Genomic DNA, 19,825 nt, shown 5'->3' with positions numbered 1-19,825 from the left:
CGTAAGAAGTATCAAAGTGAGTACATTTTAAAAGGAAAACGTTTTAATGGCACATATATTTTTTCTAATAAATATTTTGTTTAAGCTATAGACTGTATAAAAGACTTCCCCTACCCAACTGTTGGCCCTCTATAAATCTGTGCCCCAACATGTTATTAACAGTTAATAAATAGGCTGTGTGGAATTTATAAAATACATTATTTTACTTTTAAACATCCATTGATCCAAAAATCTCTCAGTTTAGTACCTGGAGTTATCGTACAACAGGTAAGCTTCGTCAAATGTGCAGGTTTAAAGAAATAAAGATATGAACACTTATCAGCAGTAGAATGTGTGCAAACCTTTTATTTTCTGTGGTGCTGATTTTTTATTAAAATCACATACAAATGCAAATGGGGTCAAACATCAGGTGTTGTGCAAATGTATTCCTTAATGCATGACAATCTACAGTACTGGATAAAGCATAACATAGCACAACAGTCATATTGCACTAGTACCCAACAATGGAGACGATTTAGGACAGGTTTGATCAGTCAGCCCTGGCCATTCTGGACGTAATTTAAACCATTTTTAGAAAGTAAGGCTTTACAAAAGCTGTGGATTCTTAATAAAACATGCCACCTCAAATAATGACACAAGTACACAAATAAACAGTCTTTTCTAAAATTAGTGAATTAATGCATTGTGTTACAACAGTAGAAATAACATGTACAGCCAAACAAATGTTCATATAAAAATCAACAGATTACATTCAATCCTTCACTAAATAATCAGATTATTTCCATTCTAAAAATATGTTTCCCCACTCTAAAAATGCTTTGAGCCACCATGTTTACGTGAAAACAAAATCATGCAGCAACTGAAACATCTTAAATTATGTACTTTAATAAACTTAATCTATATTTAGCGGGTTAAACTGAATCCAATCTTCTTATTTAAGAAAACTGATTGTGATGTGAAGGCCATACCATTGCTCTGTATAATGGCAGCGTACCATACAACATGTAATCATAGTCACACAACATACAAAGAGCAAGAGAATAAATGCTGTAGCCTCTGTGTTCAGTTTTGAATACTCTGGTTAAGGTGGGACAACATAAGAATTAATCACTGGTTTAAGTATAATTACCTCCACTGTTCCACATGAGCTTATGTAAATTTGTAATTATGGTGAAACACTATTACCGAACTCCAAAGCAAGGTGGGTCTAGTGCACAGAGGATCATGCCCATGTTGTAAATGGTGACTTCTATACTTTTTTCATGCCCATTCTAAAATGAAGTCGACTTGACTCATTATTTATTTGCCTCAGAATCCCTGATCATAAATTCACAGTGCACAACAGCTTCAAAACCCATTACACATTTCTGTTTTCTGTTTCTCACATACACTCTAAAACCTTTAGATATATTGCTTTCTTGGAAAATGGAACGTATCAGACGTGAATTTATGAACAGGCCTTTCATTTCTGCATCTTGTTTATCTGCACACTTTGACTTACGCCATTATGGGGATGAACATACACTGGGACTGAAAATTACATGAAGCTATGATAGAGGACATGCCATAAACAACGACATGTGAGATAGTGCTCCTTTTAGCTTTCCATGTTAGCGAAAAAACTCTAGAATAATGCCTATCACAGAAAGCTACATGTACTTTTTGTTGACTTTTTTTCTGTAAAACTGCCAGTAGCCTTATATTCTGTTTACTGAATTAGTTGATCAACAGCATTCTCTCTCCCCCATTCACCATCATTAGTCTTACCCCTTCATTATGTGTTTGAGTCAGGGGGTGGGTGTACTAGGGCACATTGGACATAGTAAGGGCAGAGGCATCAGCACTACGTGGGTCCTTCACCCCAATGATGAGGTCATTGGTTCTGCGGGTGCCCTCCACCAATGAAAGAACATCTTCTTTCTCAACTTTGTGACCTTTGCCCTGCAGCAGCACTACATCTTCATCTAAAAACTCAGCTGTACAAGAGGAAGAGGAAGTGGGGAGTGGGAAAGATCTGAGGTTAGCAGAAAGAAGAAAACATCAAACATAATCTTCAAACTGAAAGACACTTCTTAAAAAAGGAAAATAACACTTGGCCCAAGTTCACACAGCAGCAGTTGTAGCAATAACACCTTCAGTCATTCAGGTCATAGTATATCAAGTTTGAAACCAAGCTCATTTCCAGCTTTAACTTAACTCTATCCAGGATCCAGGGACATTCTGATCTTTATATATCTGTGCTGGATCACCTTTGTAATGTATCAGAAACTCAAATGTATCATCTGATGCTAGCAATACACTGTATAATGTATGTATTTTCAATATGAATTTTTATTTTTTTATATGTTTTTCTGATGATGATTATGATGCTTCCCACAAATGGGAGAAGAATCTTTTGACAGCACAAGGAAGTCATAGCATTGTTCTGTACCTGGGTGTGTTTTTTATGACAATAGGAGGTACTTGCTTTGTGTTCCCTAGCTTCTTCTCTACTTTTCAGAGTGTACACACAAATATGTTCTGATGACAATGTAAATAACGGTACAAAGACACTATTTTAATCATTGCTATTCATGTTAATTATGCAGTTACTTATGACAGGTTGTTAATGGGAACCCGACACAGCAGTCTGCCCACAGCTTGTGAATAAACTCTGGTATATTAAGGTAAGGTAAGGTAAGGTAAGGTAAGGTAAGGTAAGGTAAGGTAAGGTAAGGTAAGGTAAGGTAAGGTAAGGACCAAATTTAACAATACATGAAAACTCACAGTCTACCAGGAGAGTGTTGGACTGCAGGTCAGGGTGGAGCCTTCCATATGCCACACTGTCACTCATGTTTTTACGTAAAGACAGAACATTCATCAGCACCTGTGAACGATCAGGGAACAATTTGATATATGTATACAAAATAAGGCAAAAAAATAAAGAGTAATTGCTATAAATGATGTGGGCTGAGATATTTAATTTGACTGACAGTGAAAATTCATTTCCAGGAGGACCATTTACAATATGCAATCTATCAATTCATGTATGAGTGTTTTTTTCCAGTAAATATAAATAACCTGTGTGATGCCACTGAGAGCTTTATCTCCATTAGAAGATCCAACAGCCACATATGTGCCACATAGCCCCACAGCAGGCCTCACTGCTGTGGGGATCAGGAAGGACATGGGCCTCTTACCAGGCTGGAGGCTGTTGTGCTAGAGCAAATGAGAAAAAAAACCATGAGGACCAAGATATGGTATTATTAATAATTCAATAAATCAATATTTAATACAAAAAAAGGAACAATTACTGGGTTAGGTGAGTAGTCCTGTGTTTTATTAGGCCAGGAGAAGTCCAGGATCTGGCTATTCAAAAGAATTCCTGAGGGAGTCACTATCCCGCTGCCAAATGGTTTGTTTAGAGAGCTGAAACAAAAGTAATACAAATAATCTTAGTTTTTGGGGATATCAATTAAGCTTATGCACCACTGGGCTATGTTTACACAGACAAGGTGTAATAACAGTTCAGTTCAACTTTGATGTACCTCATGACTGACACAATGAGGTCATCTTGGCCCATTACCATGACCTGGGCAGCTGCTGCACCTTCCTCCAAGGTAAATGATGGCGTGTAATAGCTGACAGGGAACGTCTGAGAGTTGTTGATCTTCTGGCGAAATATGGAAGCCTGTGATTTACTAGGAGATGGAAACAGCAAAGGGCAGGTTTCAATGACAATGCAAAGTGATTGTGCTTAGTCAAAACTGAAAATATATGAGTTTGAGAGAGAAAGAAAAAGAAAGAGAAAGAAAACACAAAAAACAACAGCCAGTGACATCACCAACAACCTCTACAAAGCACGTGTGAAGGGATCCCACCATTTGAAGTAGATGTCATAAGCAAAAGAGTAGAGGCCATAACACAAGATGCAAACTCTTCATCAGCAGTAAAATCAAAAATATGTGAAGCATGGCGAAGGTAATATCACAACTTAGACTTGTATGGCTGTTTCTAGAGCCGACTACCGACTCTTTATTGATTATATAATTCATTATATAGTAGCAGCACAAATAATTGGTGTACAGAAACATTTTGTCTACATCATTCACAGAGTAATTCAGCAAAGCTAAGTGGGAGGAGCTTCATCATCTGAACAGAGAGACAGGAGACTGAATAGAGAACCCCCCCAAGTAATCACCAATTATTTTCTGAACTTTAGTATCATCCTCATCTTTTGACCTTAAACCCACAGGTCAGTTTATAGCAAACACAAATTAAGTGACCTTGCCATTATAATAGTTTTAGTGGGGACTGTGCATGATATGTTTAAAGGCTGTGAATGAGCTCTACCTCAGCATCTTGGCGACACTCTCTGAGACAGTAGTATCATACATGGGGTCTCCAAGTCCACTAGCCAGGCCCAAAGCTATCTTCACAGACTAGGAGAATAATACAGAAGTGACATAAATATTCCATAAATCTATATACATGATACGCTGTTTGTGGTGTATAGTGGTGAAACAGCTGGAATACTACCTCTGCAATCCAGTGATAGATGCTGCTCCTAGGCATCTGGCTAGTAATGTTGTAGCCCTCCAGGATGTTAAGAGCACTAATCAGGGCAACACCTGCATGTGGGGCTGGGGAGGTCATCACATGATGTCCTGCAGAAACATCAACAAATCATATATAGAAGATAGACACGGAGTGATCCCAGAGGTCAAATAGTATAGGTTATAAAGAAAAACTGTGTATATAAAAGATTGTTGTATTATAAAATTGTAAAGGTATAGCAGTAGAATACTGATATACTAAAACTTACTGTATTTCCATTATATTTGTATTTTTGGGTCAACAGTTTCAGCAACAATACCTTTGTAAACTGTGTATTTATGTGTGCATGTGCACACTGCTTACACAAGTAATATAAATAATATTTGATAAAGTTTTTACCCTGATAGGTGATCTCTGCCGGCTTCTGCAACACTGTACTGTAGTTTCCAAAGTCATCCTCAGTGAGCACTCCACCTCTTGCTTGCACCTATTGGAAATACGTAATGAGTTTAGATTGAGAGTTGATGAGTTACCCTGCACACTGTCATCACTAAGTGGGGAGTTCTAATCCGTTACCTAGTAAACTCACAAATGTATGGTATGGTACGGTATGGTATGGTAACAGATTACTGCCTATTAATGTCCTGCAAAGCCTGTGTGCCTTCCACCTTATGTGTAAACTATTTAATAAGGCAGTATCACAGGGTCTCAGGTTTCAAGTAAAACTGGTCCTTAGTGGAAGTCAATTGCAGCAGCCCTGCCATTAATTGCCATCGTGAAGCTTATTCTTTACCATTTAATCACAGTATATGCCCATAGCAAGTGCAAGACTATGAAAAAGCTGTTGCTTATTAGTGGTACTAAACCTACTCTCTCAGAGGCAACACAATTCACAATTTACAAGTCATTTGCCTGTTCATTCACACAATATATATAAAAAAAATGTGTGAGGTATAAACACTGTATTTTTTAATCATTCATTTTTTACCATGAAATTTGAATTAGTATATTTTTCAGACTGGGTAACAAGGAATTACCTGTCATTGTTATTTTGTCACAATATGACAATTAATTATTAATCCACCCTTGCCAAAAGCAGAAGTGAAGTTAACAAGGGTATAGTGTTTGAGGGGCAGAAGTGATTCCTCACGAAGGCTATGCAGAATTCATGATCACTTATATAATAAAAGCTGGAGACAGAAATATTCTTCCTTACTGCTGCTGCCATCTCCTGTGTCAGGTTTCCCCTGTAGAACTCTGCTATCCCTTTAACTGCAACTGCATCCAATATGGAGGCCAAATCAAGACGTTTGGTGAACAGTCCAGAGGGAAGAGGCCGGCCGTTGGGAAAGAACAAATTCTGAAATGCATCTGACATGTTTTGGTCCTTAACTTTAGACAGAGCTATAGCTGGGGAAAGACAGGAAAGAAGGGAAGGGTTAATCTAATGGTTTAACAACTTCACTTGCTGTTGTTCAGGACAAATACTGAGGCGTTTTTAAATTGCAGGAGCAGAGACATTAGTGGCAGTGACTTCACCCAGTGATTTGTACTACACTACACTATACTTACCAAACTCATGGGTGACATTAAATCCATTTCTGGCCACATCTGCTGCCATGGTGACAACGTCCTTCCATGGCATCCTGTGAAAATCAAAGACCATGGTTTGGTTTATAACAGCTTTAAAACTTATTTATACACTCTGAATTCCTTTCTTTTAAAGAGACTGCTAAGACATTTTCTGCCAAATTAATAATCTGCAATAGCATTGCATAATAACTTCCATGGATGAAGCAAGTTAGTTAGTGTTGTGACATTTTCCTCTTCGAAGCTTCAGCATCAGGACCATGATAATTACACAGTATGAGAGTAATTGCAGCCCTAGCACTGTGCACCAAAACAGTGTCTTGTCTTTTAACAACAGCTGGTGATATGTTCACTCTGAGATCTCACTCCTCTTGCATGAAACACTGAAACAAACAGCCTTTGTCAGAGATTACATAAATATCATCTATCTGCTTTTTGTGTTTGTAGTTGATTAGATAAAAAGGTGAAGAAAAATAATATTATGTTATTTTAGGTCATTTAAAGGAATGCAGAAGACTCAGAAGCCAGCACAAGGAACACAACTATAAGTGTTACAAGGAAATATTGAACTAATAGCTATGGTACCTGCCGTAGAGCTGGTGTACCTGATGCATCCCACTGAGCATACCTGGTACTCCCACCAGCAGGCCAGGCTAAAAAAGCACCATAAGAACATGCACATATTAGTTACAATACTAAACAATAACAATAACTCTGTATTTTGCTCTTTTGGTATACGCTAACAGGAATAAGGAAGAGCACTCCAGAAAATTGCCTTACATAAACATCAAGGTTTTTCTGCAACATCTCTTCCTGGAGGGCAGATGGTGCTGTCTCTCTGAAGTCAATGACCCTCGTCTCATTCTTACGGATGTCATGCACCAACATAACTCCACCACTGTATAAAACACCAACAGAGCATTATGTTGGTTCATTGTTTGTATGCAAGTCTAAAAACCTGAGTGGTAGTTTTGTTTAGCATGGATGTTTCCAATGACTCACCCTCCTATACCAGAGGTGTGAGGATGAACAATCCCCAAACAGAGGGCAGCAGTGATGGCAGCGTCAACACTCGACCCTTGTTTCCCCAGAATATTAAAGCCAACAGATGTACACTGAGCCACATCTGTCACCACCGCTCCCTGGTTAAAGACCTTTATGATAAACAGAAAAACAAATTAAGAAGGACTATTAGGTAGGTTTATGTGGGAGGGGTGAATGAGTAATCACCCATAATCCCAAAATAAGTTAAGAAAACCAGTGTTAGTGCAACACAAAAGTAAATCTACAGGTAACAAACACACCTACCTGTGGGTCTCCAAAGTAGATCTGTATGATGAGCGCTACAGTGACTCCTGTGGCAAAGGTGAGACAGGCTGTGATGATGACTGTTAGTCCATCTCGCTGGCAAGCACATTCTTCTATGAAGGGGTCTCTGGTGGTCTCCCGCAGGGATGCAGTGTCATGGCTTGCCAGGTCAGACGCAGAAGAGGGGAGACGCTGGAGTCGAGCTGACTTCAGAAACAGATCTGGGTCTGGAACATGCAAAATAAAGCAAAAGGCACATATTGAGCAGGAAAGAGCTCGACAGCCATGGTTTTTAAAAAGCTGAGACATGCTTAAGAGGGTCATGCTTACAGGAGGAAAGAAATTTATGAATTCTGCATAAATCCAAGCAGCAAGTAACAGCTATGTAATTCAAATCAGAACTGAAATGATTAGTTGAACGACTAATCTTTAATGGGAATGTTAATGTGTAACTACTGTAATAAGTGATCATAACTTACATAAAAAACTCAAAAGATTTGCTGGCTACAGCTTTTACAAGGCTCATACTGAATTTAACATATCAGGGGTGGTCTGGCAGACTAACCTGTATCTTGCTCACTCAGGACGTTGTCATCATCTTTGCGAGATTTGAGTATGTGTTCCCCAGACATCACATCATCCTCTGGAAGTCTGGGGAAGCTGGTGATGCTCATGTAGTCGACCGGAGAGTAGGCACTCCCCAAGGTTGTCTCCTGATTTGCATCTTTATCTGCCACATATCCACTTGGGTACCCTGCCACAATTTCTGGAGCAGGACTGTGCATGGCTACGCTTGATCCGTGACAGTTAACCTGTCATTATCTCTTGGCTGTGGGAGAGTTAGGACAGTATATCCATATTCCCAGCGGCCGTTACTTCTTCCCAGAGATGATCAGCCAGCCACATAAAGAAAATCAAAGGAATATATTTTTATGAAACACTAGAGCAAGTATGGTGTTTAAGATTTCATATACTTAATGGAGTCTTTAATACCCCACTACATCCCAAATTTCCTACTTCTTAAGGGAATAATTTAGCATAAGACAAGGTTGTGTAGATGATGATGTATATATCCAGTCATATGGCTGGCACCTGCAAAGGAAAACAAATCGTGAGGGTTAAAGTGTTTTTAGAGAAGCATTTGTCCAACCTTCGAGGTTATAACCCTGACTTATCTTATCGCACTTGCATGGTCACTAGGTAAACGTAGCCCGCTGCTAATATTGACGTGCGACAATATGTCTGCCTTTGTCCGTCCACCGCAGAAAGGTGATAAACATAACGACACTAGCAACTCGTTATTTATTTTTTACAATAACAACTTAACAGTATTATTGCCGTTTGAAACACAAGCAGAGAGCCAGACTCCGATAGCTGCTGCTATCTGCGTGTCCTGCGTTTTGCTATCACAAGCTAATAACATCTTTCCATTCATTCTCTATGGACACGCTGCTGCACAGAGCTCTACTAGCTTAATGTTGCTTACCGGTGTCGTAGGAAAGCGTGTGGTCAGATATAAATGATGCTAACAATCATCCTTGATCGTTGTGGGCTTTAACCAGAGCAGGTGAAGTCTCTCTGTCTCTGTCTCTCTGTCTGTCTGTCTGTCTGTCTCTGTCTGTCTCTCTCTCTGTCTGTCTCTCTCTCCGTCACCAAGGCTACACAGCTCCTGAATCACGACGCCACGGCACAGGGAAGTCAGCTTCACGTTACACCTCAGTACAACCGGTAGGACCTGTCAGAGAAATCTCTAGCCGGATTTCTCTCCACATTTTTTTTTTCGATACACCCTTTTCGTGTGACCTGACTACAAAGGAACAACGTGCACCGATAAACAATGACGTTAGGGATCATCTTAAACGACTAAACCGTCTCAACAAATGAGATGTTGCGGCTGGACGCGCTGTACATACCAACGTCAGACGCACTTCAGGGTAGATGGTGAAGATCTCCTCAGTCATCTTCACAGCTGATTATCAACCCTCTTTAAGCCATTTACCATCCACTGCTGTGTCCGTGGACAACGAGAACAGTCCCTGATGAAGGCAGGCTGACCAAGTCTCCCCGTGAAGTGTTTTTGTTACACTGGAGAACCGGATAAACAGGTTATTGTGGGTCTGGTCTGCTGAATACCTGTTCCAGTTACAACCCTACTGTCCCTCCCATAGATGATGACCTTCTGCCAGGATGATACTGGTGATACTAGTTTGTAGTATCAGTGTTAATACACACAGTTGTACTGACAGAAAATGAAATGGCAACAACTCTGATAATTGATTAACCCTTTAAGTCACATTTAAAGATAATAAACTTTGACTTTTCACCATTGCTCAGGCAAAAAGCCCAAATATGTTAACTTGGGCTTCAGAGAATAAGCTATTTTCTAATTACCCTAATCAATAAATTACAAAAGATAATAGTAAATAGAACTGCTGAAGCATTGCTAGTGAACTTTAGCCACTTCTAATAATTGCTGCGATTTCACATATTGATTGCTGACACAGTTTAGTCTCTCCACAAGACAGATCTGGATGGAGGAGTTGTCATCGACGATGTTGTTGTACTCTCGTGGTGCAAATGTCAGAAGAATCTGTGATTAATCATAAACATATTTCTGCCTATCCAGAAAAACTGGTGCTTTTCAGGGCTGCTGAGTATGTCGGCAGCTCAGCCCCAGCCAAAAAGCACAAGAGTTTCAGTTTACAGCCTATAATACTCATGTGATCCCTCAGCAGGTATAGGACAGCATAAGTCCATTTTTTGCACCTCCCCCATTTTCAGTCCATATTTACACTTCAGTTACCACACCCAGCATTTACCTCTTCCTGTTTTTGTGTCATGTGAACCTCTCATTGTTTTAATGGACTGTCGTCTCAGGGTAGTGTTGGAATTTAACAAAGTACATTTACTCTGTTGCTGTAAATGTGAGGTACTTGTGAGGCTTCATTCCATTATATGCTACTTTTACTTCAATAAATCCTAAAGAGAAATATTTCACTTTTTAATGGCATCTTTTATTACCATTTGATTACAGTCCAACTTTTGTTGAGGGTGTCAGAAAATCTGGGACAGTGTTTTCAGGTGAAGTGGGTCACTTTCCTAGTCACACTTTATGCAGCATTTCTGCAATATTATGAATTAAAGGTTAATCATGGCCAAGATTAATAAAGACTGTACCGTATATGGTAAAGTAGTAGTCCACAGGCCGCATTCTGCTCTATTCCCATTTGCATTTGCTTCCCCATATAAAAATAATGACACAAGATTCAGGTGTTAACCTGAGTATTTATTGTTGCTGTTGTTGTTGTTTGTTTTTTGTTTGTTTTTTTTGATGGGTACCTGTGTTTTCCGAATGGATTCTGGAAAACCCATCCGTTGACTTTTGCATAGGTCTTGCCTGTAAAGCGGACAACTCTCCACTTAAGGGATGGAAAAATTTGTAAATCACAAAAACCATGCAGAAATAGTGAAAGGCACAATCACCATAGATATCAGATACACCATATTTTATAAGTCTATATATTTTTTTTTTCTGGGGAAAGGGGTGTACTAATAGAGATGTAATACGAGGAAACCCCTGGTGTTTTTAAGCTGCCATCATTTTAGGGCACAACATAAAACATAAGAAACTCCCCAGACATTCACCGCCTTTCTTTTAAACATCCTATTGGTGAACAACAGTTCTAATAACTATATGGGAAAATACAAGCATATTCTATTGTATTTTTATGATAGATTTAATTCTTTTTTTTTTTAAATATATAAACTATTTGTCTCCTGCCTCATCATTTCCCTGTCCACTTCCCTTACGTCATATAGGCTCCACACATTGGGTGACCACTCCCTCTCCCCATTACACGATGACTTCCACTCTTAAACCACAACTTTCAATAATCACACACAGCTGAGAACACATTTCCATTTTACATGACAATAAAACAAAGAAAAGTTAAGGAAAACAGAACAGGTTTGAAGTGATAAAGAAGTAGGCGCGATTATTTTTACATGTTGTACACACACGTCCCACTGTGATCTCCCCTCATTACACTATTTCCACTGCATACATACTGCATTTTTCTCAACATGCAAAAAAGGTCTCACCCTCTGAGGCATCAGGAAAGTAAGCCTTCGGGGTGTGAGGAAGCCTAAATATTACAGAGATCACTATGTGCGTGCGTGTGCGCATGTTGCACTCATCACCTCAGCTCAATCTCTTACACTGTTCAGAGGAATCAACAAGAAACATAATAGTCATCTTTAAAAACAAAAAAGACACATTCATAATTATAAATTAACATATATTTTGAATAAACTGATTAGTTTATGGGATTACTCTCGGAAATGGAAAAAAAAAATCTGTGGCGATGTGACTGAAGGAAAAATAACTGATTGTAAAATATCTGTAAAATCCTGTCCTCCATACTGTATCACTGTACCATATCCTCACTAGCATCCGCACAGCAAGGGCTGTGCTAAGTGGACCCTCTAGAGGGCAGTGTTTGCCTATGGCACATCAACTCAGAGTCTAGTGCTGCTTGTGTAGACTGGAGTTGGGGCAAAGACATCACTTTTGGCCTCTGTAATGCCCTCTTGGTTTGACAATGAGCACAGAGGTGAGGCAGAGAAGATTCGTGTCAGTCCCACCGGACACAACGTTGTGGACTCAAGTCCTGAGAGGCTTTGACGTCTAACAAAGCATCATAAATTGTTTTGTAATATTTACAAGTGAAATAATTGAACATTATGCGTGTCTACAATTGAACTTGACAGTACACCGTCCCACGCACAATTTAAATCAAACCTAAAACAAAAAGAAAAACTGGGAGAATAAAAACAAGCACACAGCACACTGCTAGAACTGACTCACAAAAAGAATGACAGTGCAAACTTACATCCATGTCTCAAATAATTTACAAACATTAGTATACACTTCAGCACCATTTTTTAAACTATTGTTTTCGAATACATACCAGCAAGCTAGATCTTTAAGTGGATGTGCTAACGAGAAAGGCTACAGACAAAAATGGAGTAGATGGTAGAAAGCGATACACATAGCTTTTGAATGTGTTGTAGGTGGATGATGGTTGTTAGGTGATGTTTCGTTCCCCTCTTTTCTTCACTCTAATAATGGCCTCCTGTGAAATCAGTGGCTTTTTTAATCAAAGGAAAAGGGACAGATGTGAAAAATACATAGTTTTGTTTTTGTTTTCTATTTGGTGTTTATATGGATGGCATAAAATGGATAACAAAAGATCACAGCACGCATCGTGGATGAACATGGCTGATGTGTGCCGGGCGCGTTGCTTAACTTTGCAGACCACACATTTAATTATTATCATGCTGCGTGTGATCCACAGGAAACATGCACTTTGTCTCTGTCTGACAGGAACTGGCTTTCTTTGGTGGAACCACACTGAGAGAGTCTGTCAAATAATGTTACAGCTACAAAAGAAAATACAACAAAACAAAATAAAGAGTTACCATCAATACCGCTCTTCACTTACTATAACCTGCCATACCCTGTACCCCAAAGGCAAGCCTTTTGCATTCAAAATCCGCATCAACATGGCTATCTCTAACACTGTTTCCATCTTCAACCTTTTAAATTGGAAATGGAAAGTAAGAGCCATTTTCTAGATTTTCTGATGTTGAAACAAAGACCTTTCTCAGACTGCTCAGAGGTTTACACAACACTTTCTAATGCCCATCTCTTTAACCACATTCATTCATTTTAATATATCTAATTATTATTCATCATGTCATCTTTTTTTTTACTCTTTAGTCTGTTTTGCCCACACTCTCACCATCTTCTACTTGCTCTCAACCTTCCCAAAGGGCAAAGAGAAATATCCCCAAACTGGAAAGAAACAAACGTCTGGAGATTTTCCCCTCACCCTCATCAAACGTGGTATATCCGTCCATCATTTCAGAACAAAAATTAAATACTATTTTGATAGAATCCCCTTTAAAATAAAGCACCGAAGACATGATGAGTTGTTTTCTCTGTAAAGTGATGTAACACTAAGCCTTAAGCTGCTGTTTTGCATTGTTTTCCCTAGAAGAGCCAGCTTCTCCAGACAGAGTAAAGTACATGTGGCTTTTTTTGCCACAAATTTATCACAGGATTTGGTAAATTTGATGGTTGAATTAAAAAAAATGTGGAAGAGACATTGATGTTAATAAGTAAATCCTGTGTAAATATTCTGAAGACTTTTTAAAGTTGTTTTGATACTGCACTGGAGTAGGTCCAGTGTAATATAGGTCTATGCAGATGAACTCAGAGGGCGTGGTTCATAACAGGGGAATAGGAAGAAAACTACCAAAGCTACCACTGAGCAAAAGATCTACTGCTCTACTGGTATCTGAGTGTAATATGATATATTGTGCAGAAATGAAAGCACATACGCTGTGGGTATATGTATTAATGTGTGTCTTGGTTGTTGTCTAATGCCCTCAGAGTAAACACTGCCCCCTTGGTGTCTGCTGAATTTAATGGCAGAAGTTGCGCTTGCTGGGCTGGTGAAGGAAGGTGTTTCTGGCATGGGCTGCGTGGCGAGGGACCTGCTCCCTGGTGCGATTTTGGCGTTGGATGCGGTTGCGGCCCAGATGGCGCCTCTCGATGCGGGCTTTGCTACGCTGGACTCTGGCCACTTGGGTGACCTTGGCCAAAGCACCAGCCTGGGCAGCTGCTCCACGGCTCACCCTGGTGGGCATAGTGCTGTGGCTTATAGGGGCAGTAGCAGGTTCAGCCGCTCTGCTGCAGGAGGAGAGAGAGAGAAGACAAACGTGTGACTGCTGTGACAATTGTGCTGATGCTGAACAAGGTGAACTGTGGCTAATGTAAAGAGTGCTATTTCTCACCTCATGCTGCTCGCCAGGCTGACGATACTTTCTTCTCCCACCACGGACAGGTTACTGTTGGAGACCATTGACAAGTTGTTGGGGGAAACGTACACAGACATGCTGGGGTGCTCAATAAGCAGGTCCTCCATTGGGCTGGCCTCCGCTGTGGCTCCCTCTGCAGTGAAACAGGGGGGAGGGGTGACAAACCAGCTCTCATCCATGCAGCCTCTCTCTGAGCCTGCCCTACTGCTTCCCCCACTGGCCCCACACTCACTCCCAGAGCCAGGAGACATTGATGGGGTGGAGGAGGGTGTGGACAGTCTTGCCCGCCTCGGCAGAGTCACAGGTGTAGTGGCACCCAAATCTGATGGGCTAGCACTGGGACAAGACTGGGGGTCCGATGATGCCACAGCACCTCGTGCCCGACCTTTATGTGTCCTACGGCGTTTGGGATTTAGGTGAAGAATGGGGGTCGGACATTCAGTCCTCATATGTGTGTTCTGATGTTTTTGTAGGTTGCGGTCTGGGAATGATTGTGCAATCACTGTGGCTCCTGTCTCATCTTCTGCCTGCATCATGCTGTCAGACTCTTCTGAGCACATGCCAGTGATGAGAAAGCCAATAGAGAGGGATGTTTACGGTGGAAGTGGGATGTGGCAAAAATGATGCACATGTGGTAAATTTTCAAAAATCATGCAGGTTGGAAGGGACAATTTTAAAGGGATCACATACGCACGCGCACACATACCAGTGTGGAAAATGTAGGGGTGTTTAAAAAAATTGGAGGAGGGAAAAAGGGGTGTGGGGGGGGGGGGGGGGGGGGTAAAGAAACACAAAACATAAAAGAGTCACATCATTAGTTGTGTTGACCCTCTAAGGCTGTGATTATGTCAGTGACATAATGTTTGTCTTGACTCTGCTGTGTTATGTTGGTTTTGAGGTTTGATTGGCTTCTGAGCAGGCACCAATGCAAAAATTCATACTCAATAGTTGCCTTTGTCATGATTGAGATCATAAACAAAGAGGAAGGAGATGTAGGTTCAAAGAGAGTCACGTGTTTCCATCTTTTGACAGACAACACTGTTGGTATGGTAGCCATATGGGTAAGCAACAGTGTAGTTGTGCCACGCCTCGACTGATGATTCACCCCACTCAGTCATCCCCATAACTACATTTACATTGATAGTCAGTATTACAGGCATGCAGGAGAGAACAGATGTCTCAGCTTTCTAAATCTTTAAGCATAAAACACAACTTGATGATTTCCTAGGTTGCAACTCTGTGTACCCTGGGTTGAGACTTACCAGGCAGGTTGACGAGCATCCATCCTTCCTCGTCGGCCTCCGTCATACAGGGTTTGGGTCCCTTCAGCTCAGCTGCCACCTCTTCTACCTCCCCAAACAGCAGGTTGCTCAGACGCTGAAACATGACTGCGCGTGTTGTCAAGTGTTGATGTGTGAGTGCTTTTTGTTGTCCTCAAAGAAAAAGCTTTAGCTGCCTTTTTGAAATTCTTATTTGTATTTATGAATCACTTGTTGCTATTTAATGCAATTCTCTGTCTGATTTTTTAAGTCGGTTTTATTTTTTCCACTTGAAGCCCTTTGCTGGATTTCGGCTATGACAAGCAAGAGTGACAGGCTTCAGTAGTGCAAATGTAAGGTTTCACTTGGTTGAAGCAAAGGCCTGGAGAGAGGGAGAGAGGGAAGAGGGTGGTTAGTGGCAATAAGAAGATAAGGTGTCAACATATGTTTCTCAAAAATGCATCTAGAAAAAGACTGAGTAAATGTTCTTACTGCTGCGTCAGATTCCTTTTATTAACAGTTACACAGAATACATTAGATAAGCTGAATGACACGCTTTCTCAGAATAACTGCTTTTTTTTTTTTTACTGACACGTCGTAGTGACAAGTTGAAACACACAATGTGTCATTAAAAAGAGAAGCTGTTTATTTTTAGATGTTCACACTACCATTGGCGGATAGCTTGTGTGTTGGATAAGCTCGAATTTTTTAATCAGTTTGAATGAAGCTATTTTTTATAATTCAATTTAATAAATAATTTAGCTATTAACACTTTGTATCTACAGATTCTCATTCTGTTAGTATTAGTAGTATGTACTGATGATGCTACAGCAGCTGCAACGGTCTGATCTAATGGTGAACATGATGATGTAATGTTCACAGCTGTTTTAACCGCTGCATGTTCAAAGGCTGAGTGTTATTTACTTGAACTTTAAGAGTGCAAAAGTCCAATGACTGAGGAGATCACAGAGTGCAACACACAGTCTGTTTAACTCAGCCTGATCAGTCCCTACCAAAAGATTTCATGTAAATCCAATAGGTGCTGTTGAAATTAAACTATTTGGAGGTTGGTAATAGTGACAGAGCTAATTTCACAAGGTGAAACAAAGAAGGGATTGGGAAGACACTTTCTGTCCTTATGTGGAGAATCACCATGGTGACCGGAAACATAACGAGCAGAGACGTCCTAAACGCGACCATGCAGTGCACGTTCCTGAGAGGTTACATGTCAGTAGCAATAAAAGTGAATTTACCAAATATAGTTAGTGACAGGTAATCTGCTTGGATGGGTGTGTGTTTGAAATGACAAAAGTAAGTAAACCAACAAAATTGCTCATGTTTTCCTAAATATTAAGTATGAACCATCTAGGTAGCAGCTTCTCAGCTGTATTTTATATTACTTTTGGTTGTATGAGCAAATAAATAAGGAGCAATTAAATAAAATGGCTCATTTTTGGGGAATTTATAGAAATGCTACTGCGAACCGAGGTGCTGCCTTCCATCGTCAATACTGGGCTTGTTTTAATGCATTGTTCTTATAGTGACCTAAGTCATAAGACCATGACAAATACATCCCAATAACGGAACTTTTAGTGAGAAAGCCTGAGGCCCGCTTGCATAACATGCAGCAGACACTGACAAAACACTCAACGTACATGCAACATGTCCCTGATAACACATGTTTTATCAGTTTGGTGACGCCACAAACTAATTAGGTCCTATCTGACTGGTGTAAATATAGCTAGAGAAACTACCACCAGAGCACAAATAACAGATATAATAATAAATCCTGGAGGCTGAAGTGCCTAAATACAGCTTATGGCTTATGTTGTGTAGACACCTTGTGTAACAGCTACCACACATTACACCAACAGGAAGTGAAAGGCAATAAGAAAAATTTCAGTCAGTAGTAAATCTGGCTGTCTTGGTGAGTTAGTCAGTGGCACAAAGTTTTGTTCCCTATGTGGCATTAATTATTGGTCAACATATATGAGACTTTATATGACAAAACTATATATGAGTTTTGTGCAAATATAGTTTGTCTGTTTTTCTGATCTCTTCAAACATCAGAGCAATCCAATGAGATTAAACCTAAACTAAATGATGTGGAGGGCTCTACAGCAGGGAGACAGGGAGCATGACGTCCTGTTTTGTGCTTCTATTCAAATATTACACGATTGTGGATCTTTGCGTTCACACTGGTCTCTTTAATAAGACGCGGAGGGGGCGGGGCGCGGCGCGGTGGGAGGGGCCTCACCGAATGAAAACAAGACGCCTGTGACGTCACTGCCAGAGAGGCTCCGGTCTGTTTAGCGACCGGAGGAAAAAAAAAACTGTTTAAATAGCAAACACAGAGAAAACATATCATATTATAGCAGTGTATATACGACCTACACGGACTATTAGGTCTAAAATGCAATTTGCAGCACTGTGGCGAAATCCGTCGATGTGTGAGTGGTTGTTGTTGTCGACGATTATCGACGGGAGAAGAAACCCATTGACATGAAAAAAAAAATGTAGGTTACTGCTCACGATAACGGTGTTTACATCTAAAAAAACATCTAAAAAAAATATACCCCAAGATCATATAGAATAAAACAGAAACCTCCTATTTTCAACATCAGGGTGAAGGCAAGCCTTCCTGTGCAGAGTATCCAGGTTAAACATGAATTATCTGTATAGCCTAAGCTGTACAGCTGAAAGGGTCAAAGCAATGACAGTTGTGGCTCAGGGACACTGAAGACATCGACGGAACAGGCCTCTGATAATACGATGAAAGAGATGTTTAACAGAATCATATAAGTGAGTATATCTGTCAAAAACCTTGCATTGTCCGCCTGCAGAAAAAAACAACAACAACAACACATCAACATCCTCCATCGATGTGACTCCACATCAGCATTTGGTGCAATTCGCCAAACAAGGGCTGCTGGCGTCCTGTAGGATGTAGGGTACACGTATGCAGGCTGGTGTCATTTATCGTAATATAGGACAACGCATCGAGCTAAATTAGCCATTTGGTTTGGGCCGCTTCACTGCTTTAGACCTATCATATACTAATAATAGCCCCAGGTCATTACCTGTAACAACGTACAGCAGTCAAAGATAGTATGTGAAATGAGTCAGAGACAGGCGAAGCGACTGTTCCGTAATAGTACATGATTAGTATTTTCTGTGGAAAAGCACATAAGGAATGTAACAGCTTCACAGGCAAAAGGAGATGTAGCTCGACAGCTTGCTCTTGAGAAAACACTTTGACAAAAACACAGCACACATTCGACTGGAAGCAAAAAAAATAATAATCAAAGAACAGCTTACCTGCCTTTGCAGTAAAATATTCAAGTTGTAAACGAGATCTCACACACAGTAGAAACGACAATTCTTAAAGCATAGCTTTAGATAGCCTTTAGGTGAGGTAGTTAAAACGGCATTGTACAAAAATAAAAGGCTTTCTTCTTAGAAGAAGAGCTCCGTGTAAAAATGTTACACTGATATTTTCAGATCATAACATCTGCAGCCTGTTTTTCCTCCTCTGTTCGTGCAGATTCTTGCTTCTGTTTATTGCTGCCTCCAGCTGATCCTCGGATCAGAATGTAGAACGTACAAAACAGCTGATCGTGAGATCACAATACACCCGGACACGCCCACTCGGACCCAACCAGCCAATCAGGTTTTTACACAGCCACAAGCCGGGGCTCTAGGTGACAGGGTAGGGCCCGAGCCAGAAGAGCTGTCAACCTGCAGCCAGATGGACATGGTGACATAACCCGGAGGCTGACCTGGGATCAGCTTTTCCTTTCTCCATCCCTGATGTTTGAGGTCGGGGCTGGGGGGAGGGTAAACTGACCCTGAGTCTGCAGTCCCATAGCTCCATAGGAAGGCCTCCTATAGCAAGTAAAGATGAACATCTGTTGACAACAAAAGTGATTTCATTGTCAATTTGGAGCTTATTTAAGCTTTATTAAATAAAGTAAACAAGTAGATCACAGAGGTGATGTCACAGCCAATCTATTATATCACCCACTGAACTGACTAATTGATCTTTGTGCTCTACTGTGGGTTTTTATTTCAAAATGTTTAATTGCCTCATTTTCATTTTTAATCAGGTGCTGAATAGTCCAACATAAAAAAGACAGGGTAACTTCATCTTCTTTGCACGCTCTCCTCTGGCGACAGAGCTAAGAAACTGATCATTTAGGGCAACACAAGCTGATGGCCACCTTGAATATGTAAATAGAAGTAGTCCA

At 40.4% G+C, this 19,825-nt stretch overlaps 2 protein-coding genes across 11 annotated transcripts; both read right to left on the bottom strand.

Moving 5' to 3' along the window:
- Window positions 1-325: 325 nt before the first annotated feature.
- Window positions 326-9,540, bottom strand: LOC113167783 (glutathione hydrolase 7). Of its 8 annotated transcripts, none has more exons than XM_026368642.1 (17): window positions 9,348-9,540; window positions 8,452-8,526; window positions 8,000-8,312; window positions 7,435-7,661; window positions 7,129-7,280; window positions 6,907-7,024; window positions 6,712-6,779; window positions 6,109-6,182; window positions 5,753-5,946; window positions 4,936-5,023; window positions 4,519-4,646; window positions 4,333-4,421; window positions 3,528-3,680; window positions 3,294-3,408; window positions 3,061-3,198; window positions 2,767-2,866; window positions 326-1,976 (listed from the first exon to the last, which is right to left on the bottom strand). In XM_026368642.1, exons 3-17 carry the CDS (start codon window positions 8,217-8,219, stop codon window positions 1,804-1,806), a joined length of 2,037 nt encoding a protein of 678 aa, XP_026224427.1. In that variant the 5' UTR covers window positions 8,220-8,312; window positions 8,452-8,526; window positions 9,348-9,540; the 3' UTR covers window positions 326-1,803. The 8 variants fall into 8 exon arrangements, with proteins under 8 accessions (XP_026224427.1, XP_026224428.1, XP_026224423.1 ...); XM_026368643.1 differs by having other exon boundaries at window positions 8,000-8,309; XM_026368638.1 differs by having other exon boundaries at window positions 8,000-8,526.
- A 1,167-nt stretch (window positions 9,541-10,707) lies between these two features.
- Window positions 10,708-19,157, bottom strand: LOC113167373 (tumor protein p53-inducible nuclear protein 2). Of its 3 annotated transcripts, none has more exons than XM_026367927.1 (4): window positions 18,897-19,157; window positions 15,582-15,960; window positions 14,296-14,869; window positions 10,708-14,191 (listed from the first exon to the last, which is right to left on the bottom strand). In XM_026367927.1, the coding sequence occupies exons 2-4, from the start codon at window positions 15,703-15,705 to the stop codon at window positions 13,924-13,926; spliced, it is 966 nt and encodes a 321-aa protein (XP_026223712.1). In that variant the 5' UTR covers window positions 15,706-15,960; window positions 18,897-19,157; the 3' UTR covers window positions 10,708-13,923. The 3 variants fall into 3 exon arrangements, with proteins under 3 accessions (XP_026223712.1, XP_026223713.1, XP_026223714.1); XM_026367928.1 differs by having other exon boundaries at window positions 14,296-14,866; XM_026367929.1 differs by having other exon boundaries at window positions 14,296-14,452.
- Between the last annotated feature and the right edge of the window lie 668 nt (window positions 19,158-19,825).

The sequence above is a fragment of the Anabas testudineus genome, chromosome 7, assembly GCF_900324465.2.
Source record: "Anabas testudineus chromosome 7, fAnaTes1.2, whole genome shotgun sequence".
Classification (NCBI taxonomy): Eukaryota; Metazoa; Chordata; class Actinopteri; order Anabantiformes; family Anabantidae; genus Anabas; species Anabas testudineus.
This window is presented reverse-complemented; position numbering and strand designations above follow the sequence as displayed.